At 40.6% G+C, this 26221-nt stretch overlaps 1 protein-coding gene and 1 long non-coding RNA gene across 2 annotated transcripts in view; one reads left to right on the top strand and one right to left on the bottom strand.

Annotated features, from left to right (window-relative positions):
- LOC139736233 (uncharacterized) overlaps window positions 1-5187 on the bottom strand; it is a 51187-nt gene extending 46000 nt beyond the window's left edge. The window contains exons 1-6 of the mRNA XM_071646965.1: window positions 5088-5187; window positions 3322-3721; window positions 2282-2437; window positions 1818-1934; window positions 1070-1290; window positions 65-283 (exon numbers count right to left, since the gene is read on the bottom strand). Coding sequence (XP_071503066.1) covers window positions 65-283; window positions 1070-1290; window positions 1818-1934; window positions 2282-2437; window positions 3322-3558 — 950 coding nt within the window. The 5' untranslated portion in view covers window positions 3559-3721; window positions 5088-5187. The remainder of the gene's footprint in view (window positions 1-64; window positions 284-1069; window positions 1291-1817; window positions 1935-2281; window positions 2438-3321; window positions 3722-5087) is intronic.
- A 3870-nt stretch (window positions 5188-9057) lies between these two features.
- On the top strand, window positions 9058-16659 carry LOC139736232 (uncharacterized). Its single transcript, XR_011711243.1, has 4 exons — window positions 9058-9173; window positions 14815-14868; window positions 15479-15618; window positions 16483-16659. It is a non-coding gene; the product is annotated as an uncharacterized lncRNA (long non-coding RNA).
- The last annotated feature ends 9562 nt before the right edge of the window (window positions 16660-26221 follow it).

The raw sequence follows: 26221 nt of genomic DNA, 5'->3' as shown, positions 1-26221 counted from the left end.
CTTGACTGGGGTTGAAAAAGACGGCAGTACAGTAAAGAGACATGGATCTCAAATAACAACTTACAAGTCCACTTCATCGCAAGTTTCGAGGCTCCAGACCCGCATGGTGGCGTCCTCCGAGCCGGACATGATGTAGGGTCCGTACGGGTAGATGCTAAGGGCTGTCACTGACCCCTGGTGACCCACAAACACCAGTTTGAGGTGCCAGTCACTGTCCCACACCTTGATAGAGCCATCTCGTGCCCCTGTGATCAGATACTTCAGCGGGTTGAAGAACAGCACGCTGGAAGGGCACAAAATGTGGAAGAAATGGAGAAGGGAACATGTTGCATCAAGCTTAATTCCATTCCTAAAAATGTGACTTTTTGCCAGGAAGGTCTGATAAAATGACAAATTAGTGACTTTCTGATTGAGGTATAATTAAATTCCACAGATTCTAGGCTTTTCCATTGTATAAAACTAGTTCCACTTCCTCTCTAAATACCTATCAAGCAAACAATAAGGAATTCTTGCCACCAGATGAACAAAGCCTTGAGAAAATCTGTGCTGAAGTTCATATGCAGTCAAGTTTTCAGAGGAAAAGACATTTTAGAAATAGAAGATAAATTCAAAATACAAGAGTAAATTGCTTCATAAAACCTGATAAAACTAAAGAAAAGAAAAAGAATGCAACTATGAATTCTGCTTCTAATCCCACAAACATTTGGGCAAATGTATCTCCATGACTTGTTTAACAAGGTGATGTGATTCAAATGACTTTGATAGCACTCATACTAATATTGCAGAATGAGCTTCCAATATTTGTCTGAGATACATACGATTCTAAATTTCTTCATAGCAGCATGGAAAGAGCTTATAACTGGATATCCCTAAGGGAAAATCTCTGTAAATAATCTTCAAATATATTTGACACATAAATGAATTTTAACAATTAAGACTGTGTACAGGAAAGGACATTTAAAGAAATTGTTGGTACTTCTCATGAAGTAAATGATGACCTCAAGTCACTCGTTTAATGCATTTCTTTAAATCCAAGATTAAAGAGAACACAACGGGGCTGCAATTCTACCTTGTGATTTTCCTGACATGCAAGTTGCGCTTGTATTCGACCAGGGCGCCCTCGTGCAGGTTGAACACTGCAATGTTGGATTCACAGACAGCAAAGCAGCGCTGAGCTCGGCTGGCGGTGTTCTCCACGGCCAGCATGGTGAAAGTATCCTGAGCAAACAGGTGTTCCTGGACCGTCTTCTTTGGGATAAGATGCTTTGCACCATATCGGAAGCACCAGGACTTATTAGAGGAGTAGAGTGAGAGAGAGAGAGAGAGAGAGAACATTGCATAAGAGGATTCTATTTTACAGAATAGTGCATTCCTTTCACTGGTGTGTCCTTAAAAAAAAAGATGGTGCAGAAAACAGATTTCAAGTGACATAATACCAAGAACACCAAGCTTAAAATCTATTTCTAGCACAGTTCATGTGACATTCTTTTCAAAAGGTTAACATGGAAAACTGTTATACAAGTAGGGGTAGCAAGCTTTAAACTTTGACAATACAGGGATGAAGACTAAACAGTATTTCCTCCCAACATGTTGCAATGACAGGTTCACCTGAAGCATCATCCAATTATATATACCCAACACTATCCTTGTTTGCACCGTTACTTCATTATGTTAACATGGCAACATTTATAAGCATCTACCACTAGTTGCAGTGTAGGGTTTATTTCAAAGATCATTGAACACTTCAAACCCCTTCCCCTGATGGTGGACCTATATCACGACTTGCTTTGACGACCATTTTCTGATGGCCAGCTTACCATGATGTGGCCCACCCCTGCACTGATGACTTCATTTTGTGGCTCGTTGTAGAGAACACAGGTGATGGGGTGAGGGGACTTGGCTTCTGAGATCAGCTCATAATCAGGTGCAAAGATCTGTACACAGATAGTTACAGGAACGTATTGTAATTTGGGTTGGACTATATTTCCAGGTTAAGATAGCAAACAAACAAAAACACAAAGGAACAACCAAGACATATTGTTCATTTGCAGAATGAATACCCTATAGTGTGAAAAAAAAGAAGAAGAAAATGCTCCAAACATTTAACAAGCATTTTTAACAAGATAATCAAACTGCCTCTACTTTATCATTGACATGCTTTCTGTAAAATCACTGGTCATCTATTGCTTTTATGACACTGTTTCTTAAATCAAGAACTTTTGTTTTGTTTTTCCTAAAAGAACAATTAGATTCTGTATTCTCGCACCAAGACACAACTTACCTTAATGAATTTATCTGAAGGTGTCCAGCCCACATATCGTTTGGAGCCTCTGCAGTAAGACAGCCTTTCAATGTACTCTTCTGGTTCAAACAGGTCTTTGAAACGCCCATCAGAATAGAAGATGTTGATGCCTCTTGTGGTCAAAGTCAGATACTCCTGAATCAAAATAAATTCACACGTCACATTACTTGGCACAGGAATGGGGCTACAAAAAGGAATTCTCCTATAAGCTTTGAAAAAAAAATCACTAATTCCAATAAATGAAGAGCTTGCTTCCAAAAGGTGCTAAATCTATTGTTTTTCAATGGATTTAGTGCATTTTGGTTAAAAACTCTTCAAATATGAGTCTGATGAGTGAGTGGTAGATCTATCAAGTCACAAGAAATTGTCACATCAACATGCATTTTATACAAGTGAAGAAAAGTTTGGTTGATCAATCAATAAAAACACCTTTCTCCTTTCAAAACATCAATTAAAAAAAGCAACAACAAATGCAATGACATTGACCCTCTACGCTCACAAAGTTGATAAACAATGACAAGCAGAGAAAAATTTTCTAGTGTCTAGTCCATGCTTGTTAGGCTATTCCTAGAAAACCCCTAAGCTGCTGATGCAGACACAGTTTACCTCAAGACACTCATGGTCTTCACTCAGTGTTCATCACCCATCAAATGCCACATAGCCCCCATTTCCCATAATGGAGACCTTTAAAAGACCACTAAGAGACCACAACTTAGCAAGACCCCTGAGACAACATGAATATAGTGTCTACGTGGAATGGCTAATACAAACATTTGAAATATCATTGAAAGACGAAAAATTAATTTTCCAGCAAATTTCTCATCAACGTCTGCGGGACTTTGGAGATTGCCGAATGTTCCCAATGAGCCCAATCATGACTACTAAGCGATCATCTGACATACTCCCCGAGATCTTTGAGAGATCAATCAAGATCTCTAGGAGACTTTTACAAAAATTAATCGTGTCCAAGGTAAACTTGTAAATCACACATATTGAGTTGAGATGAAGAACAGAATTACCTCTGTCTGTGGATTGAAGATAACATCCGTGATCGGCTCCAGATGGTTGATCTTCCGCGTATGGTGCACTCCATGGCCTATGTGTATGTTTTTGTTGTCTGCATTGTTGACTAACTTGGTGGTGTCACGGATCGATTCGCGGAGAACTCGCCAAAAGAACTGGCCCTTTGTCTCCGTCTCCAGCTGGCCCGGCCTTCGCTGGCGCTCCTTCAGGATTCGCGCAACAACATCAGACATTGCTCTTGCTCAGACCACAACAGTCACTGTCTCTTTTGGAATGTGAAAATGTTGGGAGGAAGCTTATAGGCTTGATATTTTCTCATCTAGCTGCTTGCATCTCATTTCTATGATTTCCCTCCAAAGTTTTGTGTCCATTTTGAAGCCGTCACACAGGGAAACTCTGTAAGGTAAACACATACACAGGAAGAAACTGAAAAGATACAAATCATGCACATTCCAATTTAGAATTCTTTTTTTTTTTAACAGACATCTTTGAACATGTTGTAATCAGAATGAAAAGTGAAATTTTTACGAGGTAAAAGATAACCATTAAAAAGTTGCAATAGGATCTAGACACAATCAAAAGATTGGTGTAAGTTTGAGGGACATTTGTGTAAAATAGAAAATCATACAACTGGACTACATATCAGCATATAATCGAAACTGTATGCATTGAAACTGACACCCCTCTAATACCGGCTCTTGACACTATATAGCATTGGGCATAGAGAACAAACTTTCACGCATGAGACTATGGGCGATGGGGATGGTTTTGCATTCTTCACTGGGGATTTGAAGACGCCCAAATATTTACTGAAAAACCCGATAACAGTAAACAAGATCAACAACGATCCATCGTAGATTATAAATGCACCATTTTATTGGAAAAGCATCAAGTGCATTTCCCACGTATTGTCAATCGAGAGTTTCAAAATTACAGCGCAACTGAGCTGAGTGCATAAAAAAAAATAACAACCCACGCGTTCGACAGTGGACACCTCTTTTCAAAGCTGTTATCTTGGAAGCATGTAACGTTATGTATTCTACCGCAAAGCGCATTTTTAATGCGCGCTTATTTATGAATTCTAGGCCCTAGAAACTATTTTCTTTACATGTGAGTAAAATTTCAGGCAAATTGTGAGATATCTAACTTAAGTATTGCCATTATCACGAAAAGTTGTAGGTCCCCACTCCATTCACCGTCATTCATTTCGTCATAGGGATAGCCGGGGACTTCTTTCAACCTCCATGCCATGGACCGGCATGGACTTTGTCTTTGCATAAACTAACATTAATAGTGCATAGTGCGTAGTGGAGATGCACACGACGAAGAACGAAAGGGGAACGATATCACGATTTGGCCAACAAAGTAATCTATTTTATCTATCAAATAGAAAAACATTATTAGGGTGTCGATGTGTTGGACACCCAACTGGACTTTGTCTCTTTACTGGTAGGTTACTAGATCTAGCTTGTGAAGTAGCTACTCTCAGTCCCATCATCATCACCACACACAGCGAGTATCAGTGCCAGACAGTGCAGGGCCAGGGGAGTGAGCGCAGATGCAGATCGATGCAGTGCCTTATTCATGGCATACACACAGTGCAATGCAGTGGGACCGCCGCGCCGCGCCGTATACAAACGTTCGTCTCTGTTGAGTTGGAAATAGAAGACGCAACGTTTGTTGATAATGATACCACATTTATGAGATCTTCTTGCTTCCTGTAAAGCATAAATTCATCAGTCTAAATGCAAATTAAACTTACCAGACATGTACTTGCCCATATATTACGTCTGGGGTTGGAGAAGGGCACTTACGTTGGAGAAGGATCAAGTCGCATTCACCTCAGTAAGGGCACTGGTCGCCATGTTCTGTCGCTATGGACCGCAATCCAATATTTTTCTCGTACACTATCAAGGGTCCGTATGGCTACACCGATGAATGCCTATCCACTGTGTGAAAACAAAACTAACCTGTCGGCGAGAACGATTGAAGTAAACGGCACAACTCCAGGCGGAGAAACTGATGAGACACAACGCATTGCTGATGATAGTGATCGCAATAAATGGTTCCCATGTATAGACGTACAGATAGTCATAGTGTTAATTATTATACTCATTGTCCCAAGTCACTTTACAAGGCATTGGGGATTAACTTGAAAATACATAAATGTAAGACTAACCTTTTCATAAGAAATATAAAAGTATCTCATACGGGGCCCTGATCTCATCAACCCATACATTGAGCCTATATGATTCAGCTTCACTATATTTTTTCCAAACAAGTATAAACATTATACGTGTACTTCAAAAATCCATACAGATGCCGAGGTTATCATTTATATTCATTAAAGGCAGAAATTGTGTGTTATGTGTTTTATTTCAGTTTCTTTTCCTGGAATGATTACCTGTAACAGTGTTGCAGGTCGGTCAAATTCATTATCACCTTTGAGTAGGTAATTCATGTTTAGGGGCGGCGCAGCGGTTTTCAAAAGTGTGGGGGCCCACTTCCGGGTTTCATGAGCTAACAAGCAAAAAAAAAAAAAAAAAAGGTCTTCAGAGAAAACACATACCGCTACCATGCTTCAAGATCCCTATCTATTTCTATTTTAGTGCCACTTACCTACTTCCGGGTTAAAAAAAGTGTGGGCCCAAAGTGGTGACACCTTAGCCTTTGTATGGTGCACAAAAAGTGTGGGGGCCCGGGCCCCCACGGCACCCACGGCTGCGCCGGCCATGGGTATATAGCCTATATACCACGGCTATGAATAATGATAGAAATAAATTTCAGTCTCCATTATCGCCAGGATAATTCTGTCCCACGAAGATTGTAAAACTGGCTTCCAGGGATCTATCCATCCATCAAAGTAGAAGTTTGAAGTTTGAAGTTTGAAGTTTTTATTAGCAACAACAATTGAGCATGTACATTTTCAATCATAACATTATTGTATAATTACATACATATGTGAAAAAAAATACTTATCTATTACTCCTTTACAATACATAATTAAAGGATGACATTTGAGATTTATGTTTAGATATGATACGTGTAGCATAATTCTACAAAGTTGTTGTTAACAAGGGAACCAAAAGTTAGCACAAGTGCTAGTCGAGATTGGTCACCTTGATCTTCATACTAAAAAGCTAAACACAAAAGAAAAAATTATTGCATGGTTAGTTGAAATGGCTGTTAATATTTATACAATGTACATCATTCATTTTCTAACATAGAAAACTAATCATACTTGTTACAGTATAATATCTATCAGAGTAGGAAATCTACAAGGCATTTACGAAATGTAGATCTTTTGCTTTGTTCACGCATTTCTCGTGCCAATGTGTTCCAAAGTTTTGGTCCTAAGTAGAAAATGTTAAAAGACTCCATCGAACAGACAGAGTTTTCTGTCTATATTAGTAATTGTTGGTGGTAGCCATAGGCCTGATAGTAATAATTTCTAAACACTTTATCAACTGTGGAGTAGTGTGTGATTTTATACATTATAATATACAACATATATATATATATATATATATATATATATATATATATATATATATATATATATATATACATATGGCCAGTTTTGATATCTAATAAATTCTTTTCATTGCTTACATTATTGTTCTTGACAGATAACAGTAAAGTATAATGATGGTTCATTTATAGCACTTTTCGTTGCAATGAATAACACTGGGCCTGCTGTTTCATTACTTGCAAAATTGCTGCTATATAATAGAATCTTATAAAACTACAAGGATCTAGCTCATCAGTTTACAAACACAAATAATGCACATTATTTTGTTCGGGCATTTATAATTACCAACACTCGCATTTGATACCTTCAAAACAATCCAAACACCCTCGGGAGTGTCATAGGCCCTATTACAAGCCTGTTCCCGATCGCTATACCAAAGTGGGTATATACCTTCAATTGTATTAATAACATGAGTATACTATAGATATAGTGAGTATAACCCGTATACTAATCATATAGCCCCAGTGAAAGAGGTTAACTATTATACACATATAGATATGCTTGTTCCAGTATCTTTTACCCCCTTTAAGGATGGCAATGTGTTGATTTTGAACCCCTTACATCGCAGGATTTTTGAAGAGGTTTTTGGAAGCTAACAAAATTACCCCCTGAAATTAGCTAGGGAAGAGTGCCAAGGTGCAAAAGTAACTTTGTAAACAATGTCAGCACTCATGAATATGGAGAGGAATATTATTCAGGGACTTTCTCGTGCTGAATAATACCAGAGAAAATACTTCCCTACGAAAAGAAGGCCAGCTGACATGCTTTGCAGCAAAATGCATAGTAAGCCGCGGCACAACCCCAATTTAGGAATTTTTCGGGGGGGGGGGTGTAACTCACCCTATTCAAGACCCTATTCATACACTGGGTTGTTGGGGGAACATTTTAAAACTATCCAAAATCAAAAATACATCTTGGAAAAAAATCCTTAGTAGACCCCAATCTAAATATGGATCCCCCCGAATGAAGCCCCTTCTATACCGAGTGTCATATATACCCCTCCCCCCCCCACAAAAAAAGGAACGCGCATAATGTGCCACAAGTGATAACAACCTGAATTGGGGGGGGGGGGGGCAATGGGGTGGGGGGGATAGGTCGAGATGTCTCTGCACTGTATAAAAAAGGTATTTGCAGGGCTACTATTTCATAATTGTCAATGTTGCTTGTGTGAGGAAAGGGGACTCTTCTTCTTTCAATCGATACTTAATTATTTTGACAAATATCATGCATGACTGAGCACATGAACAATGAGATTTATTTTCCAAGTTTGAGTGTTTTCGTGAAGGAGCGATGAATGTCTCACTGAATGGATGAGATCTGTCAATGAAAGTGGTCAAATTAATTATCACCCTATATCAGAGATAGTCACAATAATACTAATACAGTGTATAATCTACATAATACTAAGTACTTTCAGTGTTACCTATGATGTACTCTGTTTATCAAATTGGCAATGCCACGATTGATATCCAGAAAATATTCTGCAAGTTCAACAATCCACACAGATCACGATCGCACGCATTCGTCTGTGTTGCACTCAAAGAGATTATAACACAAGAGGGCGTAGTCCAGTGGGGAGGCAGCCGCGCGAGGGAGCTGCCATTTCCCGTTGTGGGAGCCGCCATTGCACGGATCCTGGCAGCGCACTGTTTAATGCGCTCGACTTGAATATTCGGCGCAGTGACCTTGCGTTGTTTTATTGTGACGTCACAATGGTCATGTTTAAGCGTCATAATGGTGCTGAGGTTGTTTGATTTTATGGCTTGAGTGGGAATGTACGCGAAACAAACGTCATAATGCTCAAGTACTGTCTAGTCTACACCCAAGTTCCCACTCTTTATTTTGCGAACAACAAAAAGGTCTGGACTCTACCAAATGGTTCAAATGATATGATACCATCGTAAAAACTAATATTCAAACAAATAAACACATTGAGATTCTGAAAATGAAAATGTGTAATGAAGAATAACATATCATTCCAGATATGATATGAGAAGATATGACTTGAACGTAGACTTAGATCCAGTGCCAGGAGCTGAGTGTGCGCTCCCTCTTCAATTTTGGACGCACTATTTGTACGCACGCGTATGGCGACTACTTACTCTATAGGTATAATCTCTTTGGTTGCACTGCTCACCAAGGTCCCCTCACCTAGTACACACTTTGTACGTACAAACTGTACGCGGTGGTATTATGCAACAGCCAGGGATCGGGAACAACAGCGGGGATTTTAGGCCAGAAAGCACCGTGGACAACTAGAATATACACTACCAACTCTCTGTATCGTGACGTTCAGCCATGGCATTCGGGTTTTTGGTAATATCTGTCTTCTCTTCTTCTCTTCTTCTAGATACGTACCGGTACTAGACTCTAGTAGGTCCTAGATTCCTACATAAAACTTTTTACACGTCTAGTCTAGTTCTAGCTATTTACAGACAGTCTGTTCAACATGGTAAATTTAAATAAGTAACACAAATATTATTGTGTGGGACTGGATTGTCGATTGATTGGGCTCGGGGTTGGTACTCGGGGCGCAGGGCCCTCGGGGAGAAGGCCCACATTTCCACTTATTTGAGGATTTGGGGGACGAAAACCATATCAGTTCGGGAAACCCACTCACAAGGGGGGTCCCTCCTTATAAGTAACCCGTCCCCCTTATAAGTAACCCCCGGGGCACCCCTTATAAGGAGTCTCCACGCTTTTTTGCAATGCAACGCGAAAATGAAAGGACTGCGGCAATTCGCTTGATTATGTCCATAAAGCTTCACAAGTTTCCTAGTTACTCACGAAATTTGAGCAAAATCGGTTTGAGGCATCATATCTAAAATCATGGATTTAAATGCGATGTCAAACGACCCATGCGAATGCTGAAATGCGAGCGATTACTGGCGCGAGTGTCGCCAGGCGCGGCGGCGCGGCAATGCTTGAGTGCAGACGTGGCGACTGAGTCTGCCACTCAGTCGCCACGTCTGCACTCAAGCATTGCCGCGCCGCCGCGCCTGGCGACACTCGCGCCAGTAATCGCTCGCATTTCAGCATTCGCATGGGTCGTTTGACATCGCATTTAAATCCATGATTTTAGATATGATGCCTCAAACCGATTTTGCTCAAATTTCGTGAGTAACTAGGAAACTTGTGAAGCTTTATGGACATAATCAATCGAATTGCCGCAGTCCTTTCATTTTCGCGTTGCATTGCAAAAAAGCGTGGAGACTCCTTATAAGGGGTGCCCCGGGGGTTACTTATAAGGGGGACGGGGTTACTTATAAGGGGGACGGGTTACTTATAAGGAGGGGCCCCCCTTGTGAGTGGGTTTCCCGAACTGATATACACGACTCGGAATTAACTGAAAGAAAATGAGAAAATAAAAGACGAGTAGAGTAAAATATCCCGTTTGCGGCAGTTTAAGCATTGTTAAGGGTTTTTCCAACTTGTAAACAAATCAGGCAAATCATTTTCAACCATTTCATATATCATAGACAAGATTATTCATTAATGCAATTGTTTTCATGAAAGAAATTTACCATTGACCAACGCAGTTTTCATTATTTACCAGGGCAAAACCCGGCACAATTTTCGCCGATAACAGAGACTCCAACCCAAAGTACCTTCTGATCTGGAGATTCTCCCGCCTGAAACCCCTAGCAAACGGGAGACTCAAAGTTGATGTGTGCGAAGCGCGAAATTCCCAGGGTTCTAGATGCTCTCTGGTGCTATCTAAGGCTTATTTTTTTCAACATACGATAGAAACATGTAAGAAATCCTTTCCAACGGAAGACAAAGAGCCAGGACGGGAGAAATTAAATCTCAAACGGGAGAACGGGAGATTTTGCAAAAATGGGTTTTCGGCGGGAGATCTCCCGTCGAAAACGGGAGAGTTGGAGTCTCTGCGATAAGGGCAATATGCGACGTAGTATTTCTGCTTGCGGCACGATGTACAATCCCTATGCAATACGCGCGTGCTCCGCGCTCTTTAGCTGAACGCCTTCACATGTCTCCTGAACATTGCGTAAGCGCCAATTCCCATCGCGAAAGCACGTGAAAATAGCGGGCGCACATACATTGGCCGCAAACAAGATCACAATTCTGGCGGTGTTGTTGATGTCTTTCTCGTGTTTTTCTGAATTTTTTCGATGGTAACATCCACTTTCCGAACAAAAATGGCGGCCCACATCGGCTCGCGAAAGTTCTATTTTATGTGAGGATATGTTTTCAAAATCCATGAGCATCGGGAAAACGACAAAAAAATCAAGTTTCTTGGACCATTATTTCTTAAAGGGGCATAGTCCCAGTAGTGTAGATGGCGCTGTTGATGATACTGCCGATCACCGTTAGCATTGATACGAAGATTACCGAAGTAGAGCTGTCATCAGGAGTAAAGTGTGTAGGTGTTGCTAAGTAACGTTGCCTTTGTTGTCTTCTCTGCGCATCGCACAGTCTGTAGTAATGCCAGGGTGCGTGCATATGTGCTTGTTATTATGACATCACAAAAGAAGTTTGCTAAAGCTGTCATCCCCCTCAGCCGAATCATGAGCCGAACTGTGATCGGACCACTGACTACAGTGAATCGGACTTCTTCGGACTCGGGAAAGTGGGCCAAAGCGTAAGCGCCAAAGAGAAGTCGATAGCGTAGGTCTCTATAGGAAACTTGCGCCGTGCGCCCGCGTACGCATTTGACTAAAACACGGGGACCATGTACCTTTAATTGTTAAGTTAAGAAGTACCGAAAATTTTATTTTGGATGCGATATGTTGTCATTTAGGTGAGAAAATTTCACTTTCGTCAGAGATCGTGCCCATTTTATCGGTTGGTTTTTGTTGATTGCTAGTGTGTTAGTGTATGTGTACATGTAGTGTGCATGTAACAGTGCAATGCTGTGTTTAGCGGTATATTACCGTGTATGTTGTACCTGCCGCAAACGGCTGCATGGCCGCTTACTGACGCAGTTACTCTAGATTTAATCCCGAAAGCTACGTTATGCATACGACGCTACAGCTGTTTACGTACAGCTACAGCCTAGTGAAGTGCCCGCACCTCGTCAGGGGCCCGAATACCGTCACCCCGCTTAAAATTGTTTTAAGCACACTAAACAAAAATTTATGCCCGGGACTGTGTTCAGTACACTTGAAACTTGGCAGGGCTACCACAACCAAGCAAATTGTGGTGAAAACCGAACAGTTTTTCGCGAAAATCTGAAATTTAATCGGAATACGTGTTATAAGTATCACCACTGTCCCCGCACGCATCTTTTACATGTATGTCTATGGGAGCATCACGGTCACCCGCACACGTCTTTTACGTGCTTTGTCTATGGGAGCGCGGGTGACGAGTTGCGGGCCCCTTCCTTAGCGCGCAACTTTTTCGCATCGTTCGCGTTTGACGACGATTGCAGCAAATTTTCGATATTGATCAGTGAACTTGTGATTCCATTGGAATTTTCAGCATTTTTCGTGTATGTGAGTTGGATTTCAAAGAATTTCAGTGGCGAAATGTGATTCAAACATGCGCAAACATTAACTATGACGAGGTGCGGGTCACCCAAGTATACTACAGGGTAACAACCCCAGCAGTATTCGGTCACTTGTCTTGAGCTTTTTTGCAATATTTTTCAAATCAAAATAATTCATACATACATCATATCTACAGCAATGTATGTGAAATATATCAAATTTCTTTAATCTCAATTTTCATTTTGTTAAATATCACACAGAATTTCACAAAATCCCCAAATATATCAGATTATCACCTTGAAAATTCCCCAGAATACGGTCACCGCAACCAGTATTCGGTCACTCCACGATATGCGTGTTCAAAGTCAATGCGTGTTCTAGGCAGCTGAAAAATGTGCTGCGCACTACCTCGTTGGCGCAAAATTGCATCGGTGACGTTACGGCACCTGTTGCGTTGGTGACTGAATACTGGGGAATCAGCAATGGCATTCAACCCTTAATAGCTTGTAATTTTACATTGAGACACTGTGTATCTGCACGTACGAAAATTTTGTTTTTCTTTTGCGTTTTTGAGGATACCATCACACTCCAAGCTTGCAATAAGCAAAAAATCGCACAAGAGAACAGCGTATTTTGTCGATTTTTAGCGCTTTTTCGGCGACCCGTACTATCAAAACTGGGCTCAATTCGCGCGCGCATTTGGAAAGTAGCGCCGATTCTGCACTTTTGACAGTAAAATTTGGGATTTTGGATGGATTTTTGGAGGGGCTAAGGGAGTTTCCTGTTGTGAATGGGTGTGCAAGTATGTGAATTGATGTGATCTGTGTGTGCTGAGACAGTTGAACTTACTCACTGGCTGGTGACAAGTGATAAGTGACCGAATACCGGTAGCTGACTGAATACTGATACCCTTACCCCCAATGTCTTTTTGTATGCTCTTAACTCAGTCTCACATTTACAATTCTCACAACACAAGTACAGTAGTAATAGTGATGCCACCCTGATCTGATGGCATCTTACGTTAAAGTTAGAATCTAGATTATTAGTGGAAAAATGAGCAAAGAAAATGGGATTCCATCGGTATTCGAACCCGAGACCTCCGGAATGCTAGCCCGGTGTTCTACCGACTGAGCTATAGTCATAGAAAGCCCTAGTTCAGTGTTCGTCCCAGAAACCCTTAAGTTAATTCTATTCTGTCTTTATTTGTTACATACTCAAAAAGCTGCATCACTTTGGTGATCCCTCGCATTTATCCCCAAGTTGAATTATCCTTCGGGTTTATGCCAGGTTTAAGTGTGCACGTGTGTGTCACACACAAACACACTGCTATAGCTTCTGACCATCCGAGCATTGAGAATTAAGGGTTTCTGGGACGAACACTGAACTAGGGCTTTCAATAGCTCAGTCGGAAGAGCACCGGGGTAGCATTCCGGAGGTCTCAGGTTCGAATCCTGATGGAACCCCATTTTCATTGCTCATTTTTCCACTAATAATAAATATATTCTTTCTGGTCAGTTTATTCTGTCTTTAAAAGTTAGAATCTAACGGTAATACACACTCACACTCACAGAGCTTAAATTGCGTCTGTGTCGTGGAGAGGGGTAAGCCCCCTGGGCCATGCACCCAAAATAAAAACAAAGAACAACAAAACAATAAAGAGCCCAAGGGGGGGGGGGGGGGGAGGACCCCTAAGCCCCCTAGATCCGCCACTGATCTTAGAAAGGCGCACAGTCCCGGTAGTGTAGTTACTGCCGATCACCGTTAGCATTGATATGGAGATTGCCGAAGTTGAGCTGTCATCAATAGTAAAAGCGTGTAGATGTTGCTAGGTAACGTTGCCTTCGTTGTCTTCTCTGTGCATCATGCAGTCTGTAGTAATGCCAGGGTGCATGCATATGTGCTTATATGACATCACAAAAGAAGTTTGCTACTGCTGTCATCCCCCTCAGCCGAATCATGAGCCGAACTGTGATCGGACCACTGACTAACAGTTACAGTGGATCAGACTTCTTCAGACTCGGGGAAATGGGTCACAGTGTAAGCGCTAATGAGGAGTCGATAGTGTCGGTCTCTATAGGAAACTAGCGCCGTGCGCCCGCGTACGCATTCGACTAAACCACCGGGACCATGTGCCTTTAAAGTTAATGTACAAACTTTGTCATTTTTCTAATTTTGATAGTTTCATCATATCTCAATCTTCAATTTCTTTCAAGTTGAATAAGCAGATAATTAACCAACATTCACAACAAAGTTACAAGATTGTAATAGCAAGTAACCTGGGAGTGTCAAGCGTAGATCCTCTAACTGTTTGCTAGTTGTGTGCTTTAACTTCAGTTGGTATGGATGTTTGTGTTATGTTGTGACAAAAATGCTATATGCAGCAGCTTTGAGTTACATTTTGTATGTTCTCTATAACTACATTTAGCTCTCTGCCTTTCTAGTCTACTTGTAATGCATAACATATGACAATTTGTCTTTTCTCTCTTGATTTTTCTTTAATCTTTCAGGTTGGGTTCGCATCAGGAACTGTGTTTGGCGTGTATCTTTCACAGCATTATAATGTAAGAACAATCTGGTGTCCATGCATCCATTTTGCTGTAATACAGACAAGCATGTCTCAAATTATTTTGTGTTACCGGTACTTCCTAGTAGTAAGTACATAGATGGAGATTGCATGCAGGTGGTAAAGTCATTTTTGACTTCTTATGACAAAAAAGGTCTCCAAACAAAAATGTAGGCACATGATGTTTGAAAGTACTGTATACGCCACATATTTAGTGAGCCTGATTTTTCTCGAATTGGGATTTCCCGGTAATTTTGCGAACAGATAAATTAGCAATTGTGGAGTATTGAGCATGGGAGTGTCTGTGTGCATGTCACATTCATTTCAGGATCAACCTTAATGCATTTGCATGTTTTTAAATTTGCGCATAGCATTCGACTTGCGATATATTCAGCGTATGCAGTACCTAGCAAACATTCATAATTACTTGAGTTTCACCATGTACTGCACCATTTATTGCAAAGTAATCAGCAATACAGCCCTACTTGGCATGAGTCATGATTCTCAAATAGACCATAAAACCAAACCATATCTGTATTAATTTTGCTAAACATGTTTAGCTCAGTTCAGTTCAGTTTAGTTCTATCATGTATTTTTTTTTCTTACAGATTCCTGATGTTGGAAACTTGTTTGGCACTTTGAAGGAAACTGCGAAAAAGTATGAAAAAAAGGAGGAGAAAGGTAATGGATCTGGTTCATCGGAGTCATGATGGTTTTGAGAAACGCTGTACATACTTTCACTTTCATGGTAAGAGAAAATGTTCTTCTATTGAATTTGTTTCTAAGTTTGTCCAACCACTAGTGTGGATATTCCAAGCACTGAACTCAGACAACAGAGAACTGGAAACTATCGTGAATTCAAACTTGATGATACCATGTGAAAAGCATGCTAAACTGTGCTAAAAATCTGGTAATTGCCTTTACAAAGTTTGTAAGTAACATGTCACCTGTGAAGTAAAACCTCTGATGTATCATCAAGCTTGTTTGTTTTGGGGTTTTTTTTCACTGTTTTGTGTGCATATGTCCATGGAATTATATGATGATGATAATCATATGACCTTTCTTTCCAGGGTTAGCCTCAATAGTATTAGTACTGTTCTCCCAGAGGGCCTTGCCATTATTATTACCCTAGTGCTGCCAGGTACACATTTATACACCTGGGTGAAGAGGGTCATTGTGGGTAAAACATCTTGTCCAAGGACTTTAGCATGGGACTGGATTCAGACTGAAGTCCTGATTGGGAGTCATGAGTCTTGTCCACTATGCCACAGTGCTCTCTATAAAGAGCTACATTGGAAATAAAATTATGGACTCTACACATTATTGTTATTCAATGATAATTGAAGTAGTATCATAAAGATGATAATGATGATTATTATTTCATTCATGTTAGTAATGCTATTTTTTATCATCATTTATATTGTTATCATTATGCTGTCATCTTTACTAACATTTTCCCCTCTGTGTCCAAAAAGCTTTATTATTACAAATCTGTACATGGGTTATGTATGATTGTGTTGAGGACACAGTGCATTTGAAAGATATGAAGCTCCTTTGTAAATTTGTTTGACAAGAGTTATTTTTCGTTTTCGTGCTCATCCCTTTTTTCCAGGATAGTGTGGATACTCTATTCTCGTGGCTTGAGAAGGTTATTGGAGGGATCTATAACAAATGGATGGATTTCTTCCCTTCAGGATCAGCCTCAACTCAAGCATAAAGGGACAATAAATGACTGTCTCTTTTAATTTGTCCAGGTTGATAGAATCAGCTATTATAAAGTGAAAGAGAGGGAAAGCATGTGTAGTTCAATTCAAAATGTAGATCCAGAGTACCAACTGTGGATTGGAGATGTTGCTGAATTATATTAGGTAATGTTTTGAAACAGAAAATAAAACCTTTTGCAAATGAAAAAATAAAACCTTTTGCAAATGAAAAAAAAAAATGGTAAGATGCAGATTATATTGATAACTTCAATGAAAATGAAGAAAGAATCATATCTGCTTTGACATCCTGTGTTGACTCAGATGTTGACATATGCATAGCATGAAAATGTGTAATTTTTGTACTCTCATCTGCATTCCAGAACATCTGGGTTTTGGTTTGATATTTAAAAGAAAACCACCAGCCGTGACGACCTGAATATAGGGTTGTTGTTTTGCTAGCACATAAGTATTAATCCATGAGCCCAGTGTCCCACCCACAAATAAACCAAAAAAAAAAAAAGTATCAAGAATATATATATATATATATATATATATATATATATATATATATATATATATATACAAATATATTGCCAATTGATAATATGTCAGACTTTTGTTACATTTTAAAGAGCTTGCAAGCGACTATTGCCAGAAATACAAACTGGCTAGTGATGAATATTGGCTTTTGAATTTTTAAAGGGATAATTGGGAGAAGTCACATTTAATGTTCTTTGTAATGTTCTTTGAATAAGTATTCTACATTCTTCTTTTTTTTCAGACAAAGCAAATTATCTGTCAGCATGTTACTTGGTTGTTAGCAATTTGTAACTTTCACAGATTTGAACAAGTGTTTTGGTATATTATTTGGTTCCATGGGGTTCCAACTAAATTTTGCCATATTGTTTGAATTATTTTTGCATTATTTAATTTCTTTTAGTGCTGTACCTTGGGCTACTGAGAGATGGTGCTACATAATGCCATAACCCGGGATATGACACTACCCTGGGCTATGGTGTGCCAAATGAAGTGTTTGAACTTTAGATGGATGATTGTGTGTTAGTGTGTTAATTTGCCTAGTTTCTTCTGCTGTTAATAACTGTTTGAATTTTATGCATGACTGTCTTCATACAGCAGTCCCCCAAACAATGGCACCTTACAAGCACCGGATTGCTTATTTTCTGCAAAATTAATAAATGACTGCAGGTGAGTTAAAATGCCATCATATCAGAGAAATGTAGAGGCTAATGAAGTTCCTAATGTGAATGTTGAGTGCAAAACATTTTACTGGCCCCGAGTTCTTTTTTTTTTCCTTAACGTGACAATCCATAGCTATGATATTCAACTTGGGCCCGTGTATCATGCTGTTTACATGTCAATATTACCCCTTCTGTAATGTTAAGTTTGCATGGCTGTGAATGCAAACCCATTTGTAGCTGAGTGAAATGTTTGTTCAGCCTGGAAAAAATGGATGCCTACCTGTGATCAGTGGACCTTCCTCAGCTTAACATGAAATCATGCAGGTGTGTGTGCACCACAAGTATGGTAAAGTATTTCTGATGTGGAAAGATAAATCTAAACTGTTTTCATGTGGTAGAGGCATCAGAGAGTATAATGAAGATGTTATATTCACTGCACATCAGAATTATAAAATGATCAAATGAGCTGCCTGTATAAGGACAACTCTGACTTCTGCTGTGTGTACAAATTTCAAATTGAGGTAGTTTCAAGGTTTATACAGTATCATACATTCATTTGTCAAATACCAAGGTACATCAGAATGTAACAGAGATTAGCATATGCAGTATATTGTGTGAGTACTCTGGGATGATTGAAAAGGGCTACATATTCTCCTAGTTATCAAAGTTATTTAGTAATGGGAAAGGGGAAGGGGAATGGGGTCATATTTCATAATTCGTGTCCTTTTCGTAATGTGAATGTAGGTTTTTGTGACTGCTGCAAGTACAAAACTGGTCTGAAGTCTAAAAGAAGAACTGCATCCGTTTCCAGAGTTGATAGCAAGGAAACAAATCGGGTCCAAGGTCATGCACATCATCAAAAACAGTCTTGGCTTGATGTTTATTCTTGCTTAAAGGCTACTCGCCCAAAAAGACCATACTGAATGAAATATGGTACAGGAAACTCCCATTATAATGAAGTCCTTGCAACTGGCAGTTTTCTTTCATTGTATAGAAAATGTCATCATAGCTGAACATTTAAGTATATAAAGACATATAGATAATAATTTTAGCGGCTGAATTATCAATTCATTGAAACGAGAGTTTCATAATGGGAGCGGACTGTAAATATTTCACCATGTTTTCTATTGGAGTGGATAAATAGAATTAAGCTTGTTAGCAAATTATCAGAAATGAAAGGAAACAGAGCACACATGAAAACTAAGATGTGGTACGTCTGTATGTACCACATGGGATATCCATATTTCGTTTCAGATTTATCACATTCAAGCGTATGCCAGTTTCATCAAAATATATCAGTAGTAGAGATCTTGCTACAAGAGATGATTATGTGGGGTATGTGCAGTAGCATGCCCTGAATTATTGTATGAATGAATACTTGCAAGACCTATTTTTCATACTGGAGTTGGTTTGTATGCACCATCAACATTTTTACACTGATATATGAATGGTGTATTGCAAAAAGTATCATCATATGGAAAATGAAATAAAAGATTACTCAAAGTGCAATGTCACATTGTAATCACAACCCCCAAGAAACGTTATTTGTGACCTTTTTGCTCAAGTCAAACATTTGCTATTCCAAGAGTATGTTGCATATGGGTGCTGTATTATGCCTTTTGTGTGTGTGTGTGTGTGTGTGTCTATGTCTTTATAAGCTGTATTATGCTGTTGATACCTTTTTCGGCACACCCCATTGAAATGGCTTTGACTCCTTGAAGGTTCAGTAGAGAGCTAGTCGTACGAAGTGCAATTTACAGCAACTTTACCTAAATATATGTGTGGATTCAGTGAATGCAGATACCCTGTGAAGTGACCTGCTATGAGCACAATCAAATAGAACACGATCGACACACTCGGAGTTAAGAGAGAGATTGACTTTATTGGAAGAGCTGCATTCAGCCAACGCTCGAGACAGACTGACCAAAACACTGGACTGCCTGGTCATAAATACGTCGGTACATTGCTACTACCAGTATGGTGGTCCACCATGATGTGAGGACACCTGTCTCTTTAATCCCTCCGATATACGAGTGATGTGATATTAAGCCCTCTGGCCGACAGAGCTCAGACACCCTGTCTGGTCCGAGTCTAGCCTGATTACATAATATACTACATTCCTCCCCCCTTAGATTACAACCTCCATTAAAGTGATAACTTGCAACTGCATCAAAATAGAACGAGTTTCTATAGGAGCTAGCAAAACTTGGAAAACGTCAGTCTTCAACAGTTATATCATTAACACTGCATTCACATAGCCAAATAACCTGAATAAAGTACTAAATGAAAAACACACACAAAAAAAAAAACTCACAAAATATTATCATTATATAGGTATTACTTATCATTCGACCAGGTAAAGAATATGGGGTACATTTCCTAGACATTACAAACATGAAACAAAGCAAAAAGAAACAAAAGAAACATTCAGAACATATTAACAGATAGTACATGAACAAAGTTTCCTAGGACAACATTCTACATGAGCAGCCATGCACGGACTATTCGCTTATAGGGTGTAAGCGGCCTTATTGTCGTTGTTGTGAATAAGAGCATGACAACACAGGAAATAAACAAGCATTTGACTACGCTTGTTACTAACATTTACATAATGTACAATGGACTTAGCGTCCTTTGAGACACATGTTCACTTAAGCTATACTCTATCGTCAAATGATGGTGACCATTGCGACCCTCACAAACACAGAAAGTTTGGTCAGCATACCCCTGGAATTAAAATACATGTATTATGCAAAATATGGTCACCCTTTTAAACTGACCTGGAATTAACAATGCCAAATTAATATACGGAAGAAAGTCAAAACAAAACAAAATTGTCAGACATTTGCCCAAACAAACCAAATAAGGATAGCATCACCTAACAATTGTGTGAATGAACGAAACATACCAAATAATAATGATAATAATCATAGCATCTGAAGAGATGATGAGGGAGAGAATATAACTTCCAAACCATCACACTCACGACATGTATACACACAACGAAACTAAAACCCCAAACTGTGTACAAAAATGTAGTTGCCAATTAAGTACACCTTGACAATAAACTCGCCCAGAATTCCAGAACGAAGGGGTGGGGTTGAAGGCATTGTTCTAATGTTTCAATGTTCCTGACTATGGACGAATAAGTTAAAACAAACATGAACTTGACATGAAATGCCGATTTTCAAGTAAATTTTTCAACATACTCGCTGCATTTGGGATTATACTACCCCGAACTTTTACAGTATAAATGAAGGCATGCCTAGATATTACTCTTCGTTTCTGTGTAGGGATACAGACAACAAAAAACACATAAGGAAAGAAAAAAAACAACAACAACTCAACTGATATAACACAGTGTCATCTACCAAGTTTGTCGGCATTATGGAAATCCATATCGGTCAGGTGGATTCCGCTGCCTGATCGGGTAGGTTTTACGGTTCGGCGCTAACTGGTCTTGCCGTTGGAGCTCGCTGTCGTTCTGCGACATGACCGGGGGTGGTAGCTCCGCTGGTGGGTCGGTCGTCGCGGTCGCGTCTACACTTCCTTGGATATCTAGTCCTTCATCGCTGGTGATGTCGCGTGCGGTATTCGTCAGTCGAGATGTACCGCCACTCGAGGGCGATATCGTAGAATTGTAACGCTTGCGAATGTGGTCCGCGTGACGTTTAATTGCCCGACCGCTGTTGTCGGCGATAGCGACTTCGAATGAAACCGGCCCATTCTGCGAAACGATTTCTCCACTCCACCACTTGGGAGATTTCGAGGTGAAGTTTTTGGCATACACTTTGTCTCCCACAGCAAAGGTACGCGACTTCGAGCTGCTGTCATGCATTAGCTTTTGCTTTTCCTGACGATCATGCACGCGTGACGCGATATCGGGTCTCAAACGATCGAGTGCGGTCGTCAGACGACGACCCATTAGCATTTCAGCGGGCGAGATTCCTGTCGTTGAGTGTGGAGTTGTGCGATATTGCAGAAGAAATCTCGCGATATTTGTTTCCAACGAACTATCTCCCGTGCGCTTCATCGCGTCTTTGAATGTGCGAACGGCACGTTCTGCTAGGCCGTTAGACGCTGGGTGATATGGGGCCGACTTCGCGTGTGCGATTCCATTTTTCTTCAAGAAGACGCTGAACTCCGCGCTAGCGAAGGCGGGACCATTGTCGGAGACTACTTTATCTGGCAATCCGTGCGTTGCGAAAAGTAGCCGTAACTTCGCTATTGTCGACGCTGTCGTCGTCGAACCAACTGGGATCACTTCAAGCCATTTGGAGTACGCATCGACCACGATGAGGAAATATTTCCCCATGAACGGCCCAGCGTGGTCAATGTGCAGGCGTGACCATGGACGATTTGGCCACTGCCATGGATGAAGCGGTGTGGGTGCCGGCATTGGCTGATTTTCCTGGCAATTGCTACACGATTTCGATGTACTTTCGATGTCGTGATCCATTTTTGGCCACCACACAAACGCTCTCGCGAAACTTTTCATCCGAGACACGCCTGGATGTCCCGCGTGGAGCGTCTCCAACACTTGCTTCCTTCCCTGCCTAGGAACGATCACCCGATTTCCCCAGAGCACACACTCATCTAGCATTGATAGCTCATCGCGGCGCACATGATACGGCTTCATGTCGACATCGACGTCCTCTCGCTGCTCAGGCCAACCGCGCTCTACGTAGGTTAACACGCGAGACAAGACCGGGTCACGGCGCGTCCACTTCCGAATGTCGGCAGTAGTGATGGGCGATGATTCAAGCGTGTCGAGGAGGAGCACTGTTTCCGCCGGCAACGGCACCGTGGGCGGCACATCGGCGAGTGGTAGACGACTGAGAGCATCGGCATTAGCGTGTAATCCTGTCGGTTTGAAACGGAGTGTATACTCGTAGCTCGCGAGAGTGAGGGCCCAACGCTGAATGCGAGCTGATGCTTGAGCAGGGATAGGGCGGTCCTCGTTGAACAGGCCGAGGAGGGGCTTGTGATCGGTGACGAGCGTGAAGTGGCGCCCATGCAGGTAAGAATGGAAGCGTGTTACCCCAAACACACAAGCTAAACCTTCCTTCTCGATTTGCGAATATTTCTTCTCGGCTTCCGCAAGTGTTCGCGAGGCGAACGCAATCGGCTTTTCTGACCCGTCTTCCATGCGATGCGCGATCACCGCGCCGATGCCGTATTGCGAGGCATCACCCGTGCTTTGCAAAAGCGGGGCGCTGCATCCTTGTTCACGTGAAGCGTGGCTTGCAGACTTGTGAACTTGCCCAATTCCTCACGAAATACCGCGTCGTGACGTTGCAGGATGTCGTTGACGTCGGTTGTGGCTGCGGCGTTCATGTTATGCACACTTGCCCAATCCAGCCTCAGCTCATGCAGCCAACTTCTACCAAGGAGGCTGGGACCATCTTCTTTGACCACGATGAGCGGGAGCGTTTTCACCTGGCCATTGTGAGCGACGTGCACCTCGACCATGCCCACGACTTCCAATTCGTGGTTGGTATAAGTCCGCAGCTTCATAGTTGTTGGGCTTAGTCGTCGTTTAGGCCAATATGTCCGGAATGTCATCTTGGTTGGGGCCACCAGGTTCCGTAGCAATTTGTATGACGAAGGCCCAATGACTGTGAGCAGTGTCGCCTGCTTTTTTCCCTCAGATGTAATGTCATTGGCTTTAAAATAGAGGTCCAGCCGTTCGACGTACTGCGACCATTCCTCTCTCCCCTCCAGAAACTCCTCAATTTTCCCGATGAGAGCCATCCTATAGAGTACATGTATAGGTGCATTCGAAAAATATCCTCGTCGCCAGTGAAGTGACCTGCTATGAGCACAATCAAATAGAACACGATCGACACACTCGGAGTTAAGAGAGAGATTGACTTTATTGGAAGAGCTGCATTCAGCCAACGCTCGAGACAGACTGACCAAAACACTGGACTGCCTGGTCATAAATACGTCGGTACATTGCTACTACCAGTATGGTGGTCCACCATGATGTGAGGACACCTGTCTCTTTAATCCCTCCGATATACGAGTGATGTGATATTAAGCCCTCTGGCCGACAGAGCTCAGACACCCTGTCTGGTCCGAGTCTAGCCTGATTACATAATATACTACACCCTGTTGCACTGTATGTAGATGTGCACATCAGTGAAGTTTGAGAAAACCAAACGGTCTTTTCAAAAGTTATGCAATGTTAAATTTGGGTTGCATCCACGTGCTATTGTTGCTGGATAAAAAGACTACAACGATTGTGATGTCACAGTGGGACAATGATTTAAAGAAGATATAACAGAATCCAACATACATGTAATTTCTTTTTTTTCGCATGATAAAAGAATACTTGACATACCTCTTTCATAAGACAGGGGGAATGGTATTACCTTTAATGTGTCAGTTACAAGTAAAAGGAATGTGTACTTGTTATTAAAAATTTAATTTTGTGGAATTCTCTTTATACATATATATTTTTTAATTTTATAGTGTATAAGTATGGTTCTACCGTGACATTGCCAACAGTTGTGGCCTTCTTATTCAGCAATGGTGACACTGAAACTTCTATTACATATACAGTATTCCTAACTTTGTACATGTCTTCCCAATACTTTCAACAAGCATGAAGTCGACTCATAATGGAGACACCACACACCATCTAACCTTGGACACATAATATCTGGGGGTTTCCCCAGATGCTAAATAGGAGCTACAGTACGTGGACTCTCATTATAACAAAATCCTCGGGACCGGCGGTTTTCTTTCGTTATATTGAAATTTCATTATATCCGAATAAATAAACAATAAGAACACATAGAGCAGATGATCCTTGGGCCTTAATTGCTATTTCATTGTAACCGGAATTTCATTATAACTGTGTTCGTTGTAATGGGAGTGCACTGTCACATGCCTCATAAAGACTGCTTGGGTAGGTGCTTGGTGTTATACAGCAGCCAATGCAGCTGAAATTTTGTGAGGTCTGCAGTGTCCTGTAAAGTGTTTGACTGTTACAGTTCGAAAGTATAAAAAAGAGATCAGGACATTATCTGTGTCCATGTTTTTCTGGTATGATAAAGTTGTCTGTGTGTCCATTTGTGTGTATGTATACACCTACAGTGCACTCCCGTTACAACGAACACGGTTATAACGAAATTTCGTTACAACGAAGTAAATCTTCTGGTTCCAAAATTATCACCATTAAAGTCTATGGCACAAAATTCGCTTATAACGAACACGGTTATAGCGAAATTTCCGTTATAACGAAGTCTTTTCCGAGTGCCACAGACAAAGAAAAACAAAAGAAATGTGCTCCGTTATAACGAAATGCGAATTGCTTTCGAAAATACGTAGCGGAACAAGCATTTATAGCGTCTCTGCATGGGTGAACGCTTCACACCACTGTGTGTTCGCTCCTTGTGCCACACACACTTTCTGAGTGGAACTTGCGTTTATTATTGTAATACAGTTATCCCATCACATTTCACATAGCTTTCCAGTGTACGATTAGTATTCAGCAAACATAATGTGATATACAGATGTATATGCGTGGTTTCCTTGTTTTCGTTATATATTGTATTTGTTCGGTTATAACGAAATTTCGTTATAACGAAAGAAAACCGCCGGTCCCGAGCATTTCGTTATAACGGGAGTGCACTGTATTTGTGTGTGTATGTGTTTATGCAGAATATGCATAGATGAGATAATAGATATGGAATGTGCTTGTACTGGCATCCCACCAATTTTAAGCTTTTAAAGAAGAATTCCACTCCAAAATGTTATTAATTTCATAAGAGAGAAAAGAAATCCCTGCAGAACGATTCAAAAACTATCAAAATCAGATAAGAATAAGGAAACTGACATTCTGAAATGTACATTTTTTTTCATAAATACTTTGTGACCAGTCATTATGAAAATTCAAATCAGCCACTTGACGTCGATCATGCTCTCACAATTTCTTAATCCATTTCGTAATTTTTATACAGAATATGTTCAGCTGTATAAATATAAAACTTGCCTTAATACCACCCAAGATAAAAAGAACAAATTTTACTTCTGATATATTTTGGTATAGGAATATGCTTTTACATGTACTAGCTAAAATATTTTTTTCCTTAATTTCATATACATTACTTGTATAACATACATGCAAAAAACAATTGTGAAGGCATGACATCATCAACTCACTCATTTAAATATTCAAAAGATCTGGTCAAGAAATGTTTTCTGAAAAAAAAAGAAATTTCCAAATGTCATATCTTCCCTATTCCTTCATATTTGATTTTTGTCATTTTTAGATTGTCCTGTAGGGATTTGTTCTCTCTTTCTTTTGGAGTCATTTTTTTTTTTTTGGGGGGGGGGGGGATGGATTTCCTCTTAAACATGTTAACCTTAAAAGCTGTCTTGAGATAAGCAGATGCTTATACTGGTGCGTACGTAGGTAGATATGTCTGTAGATAAAGAT

This window comes from Diadema antillarum, unplaced genomic scaffold (assembly GCF_040938485.1).
Source record: "Diadema antillarum isolate AM-2024a unplaced genomic scaffold, OU_Dant_1.0 seq00000633_RagTag, whole genome shotgun sequence".
Lineage (NCBI taxonomy): Eukaryota > Metazoa > Echinodermata > Echinoidea > Diadematoida > Diadematidae > Diadema > Diadema antillarum.
This window is presented reverse-complemented; position numbering and strand designations above follow the sequence as displayed.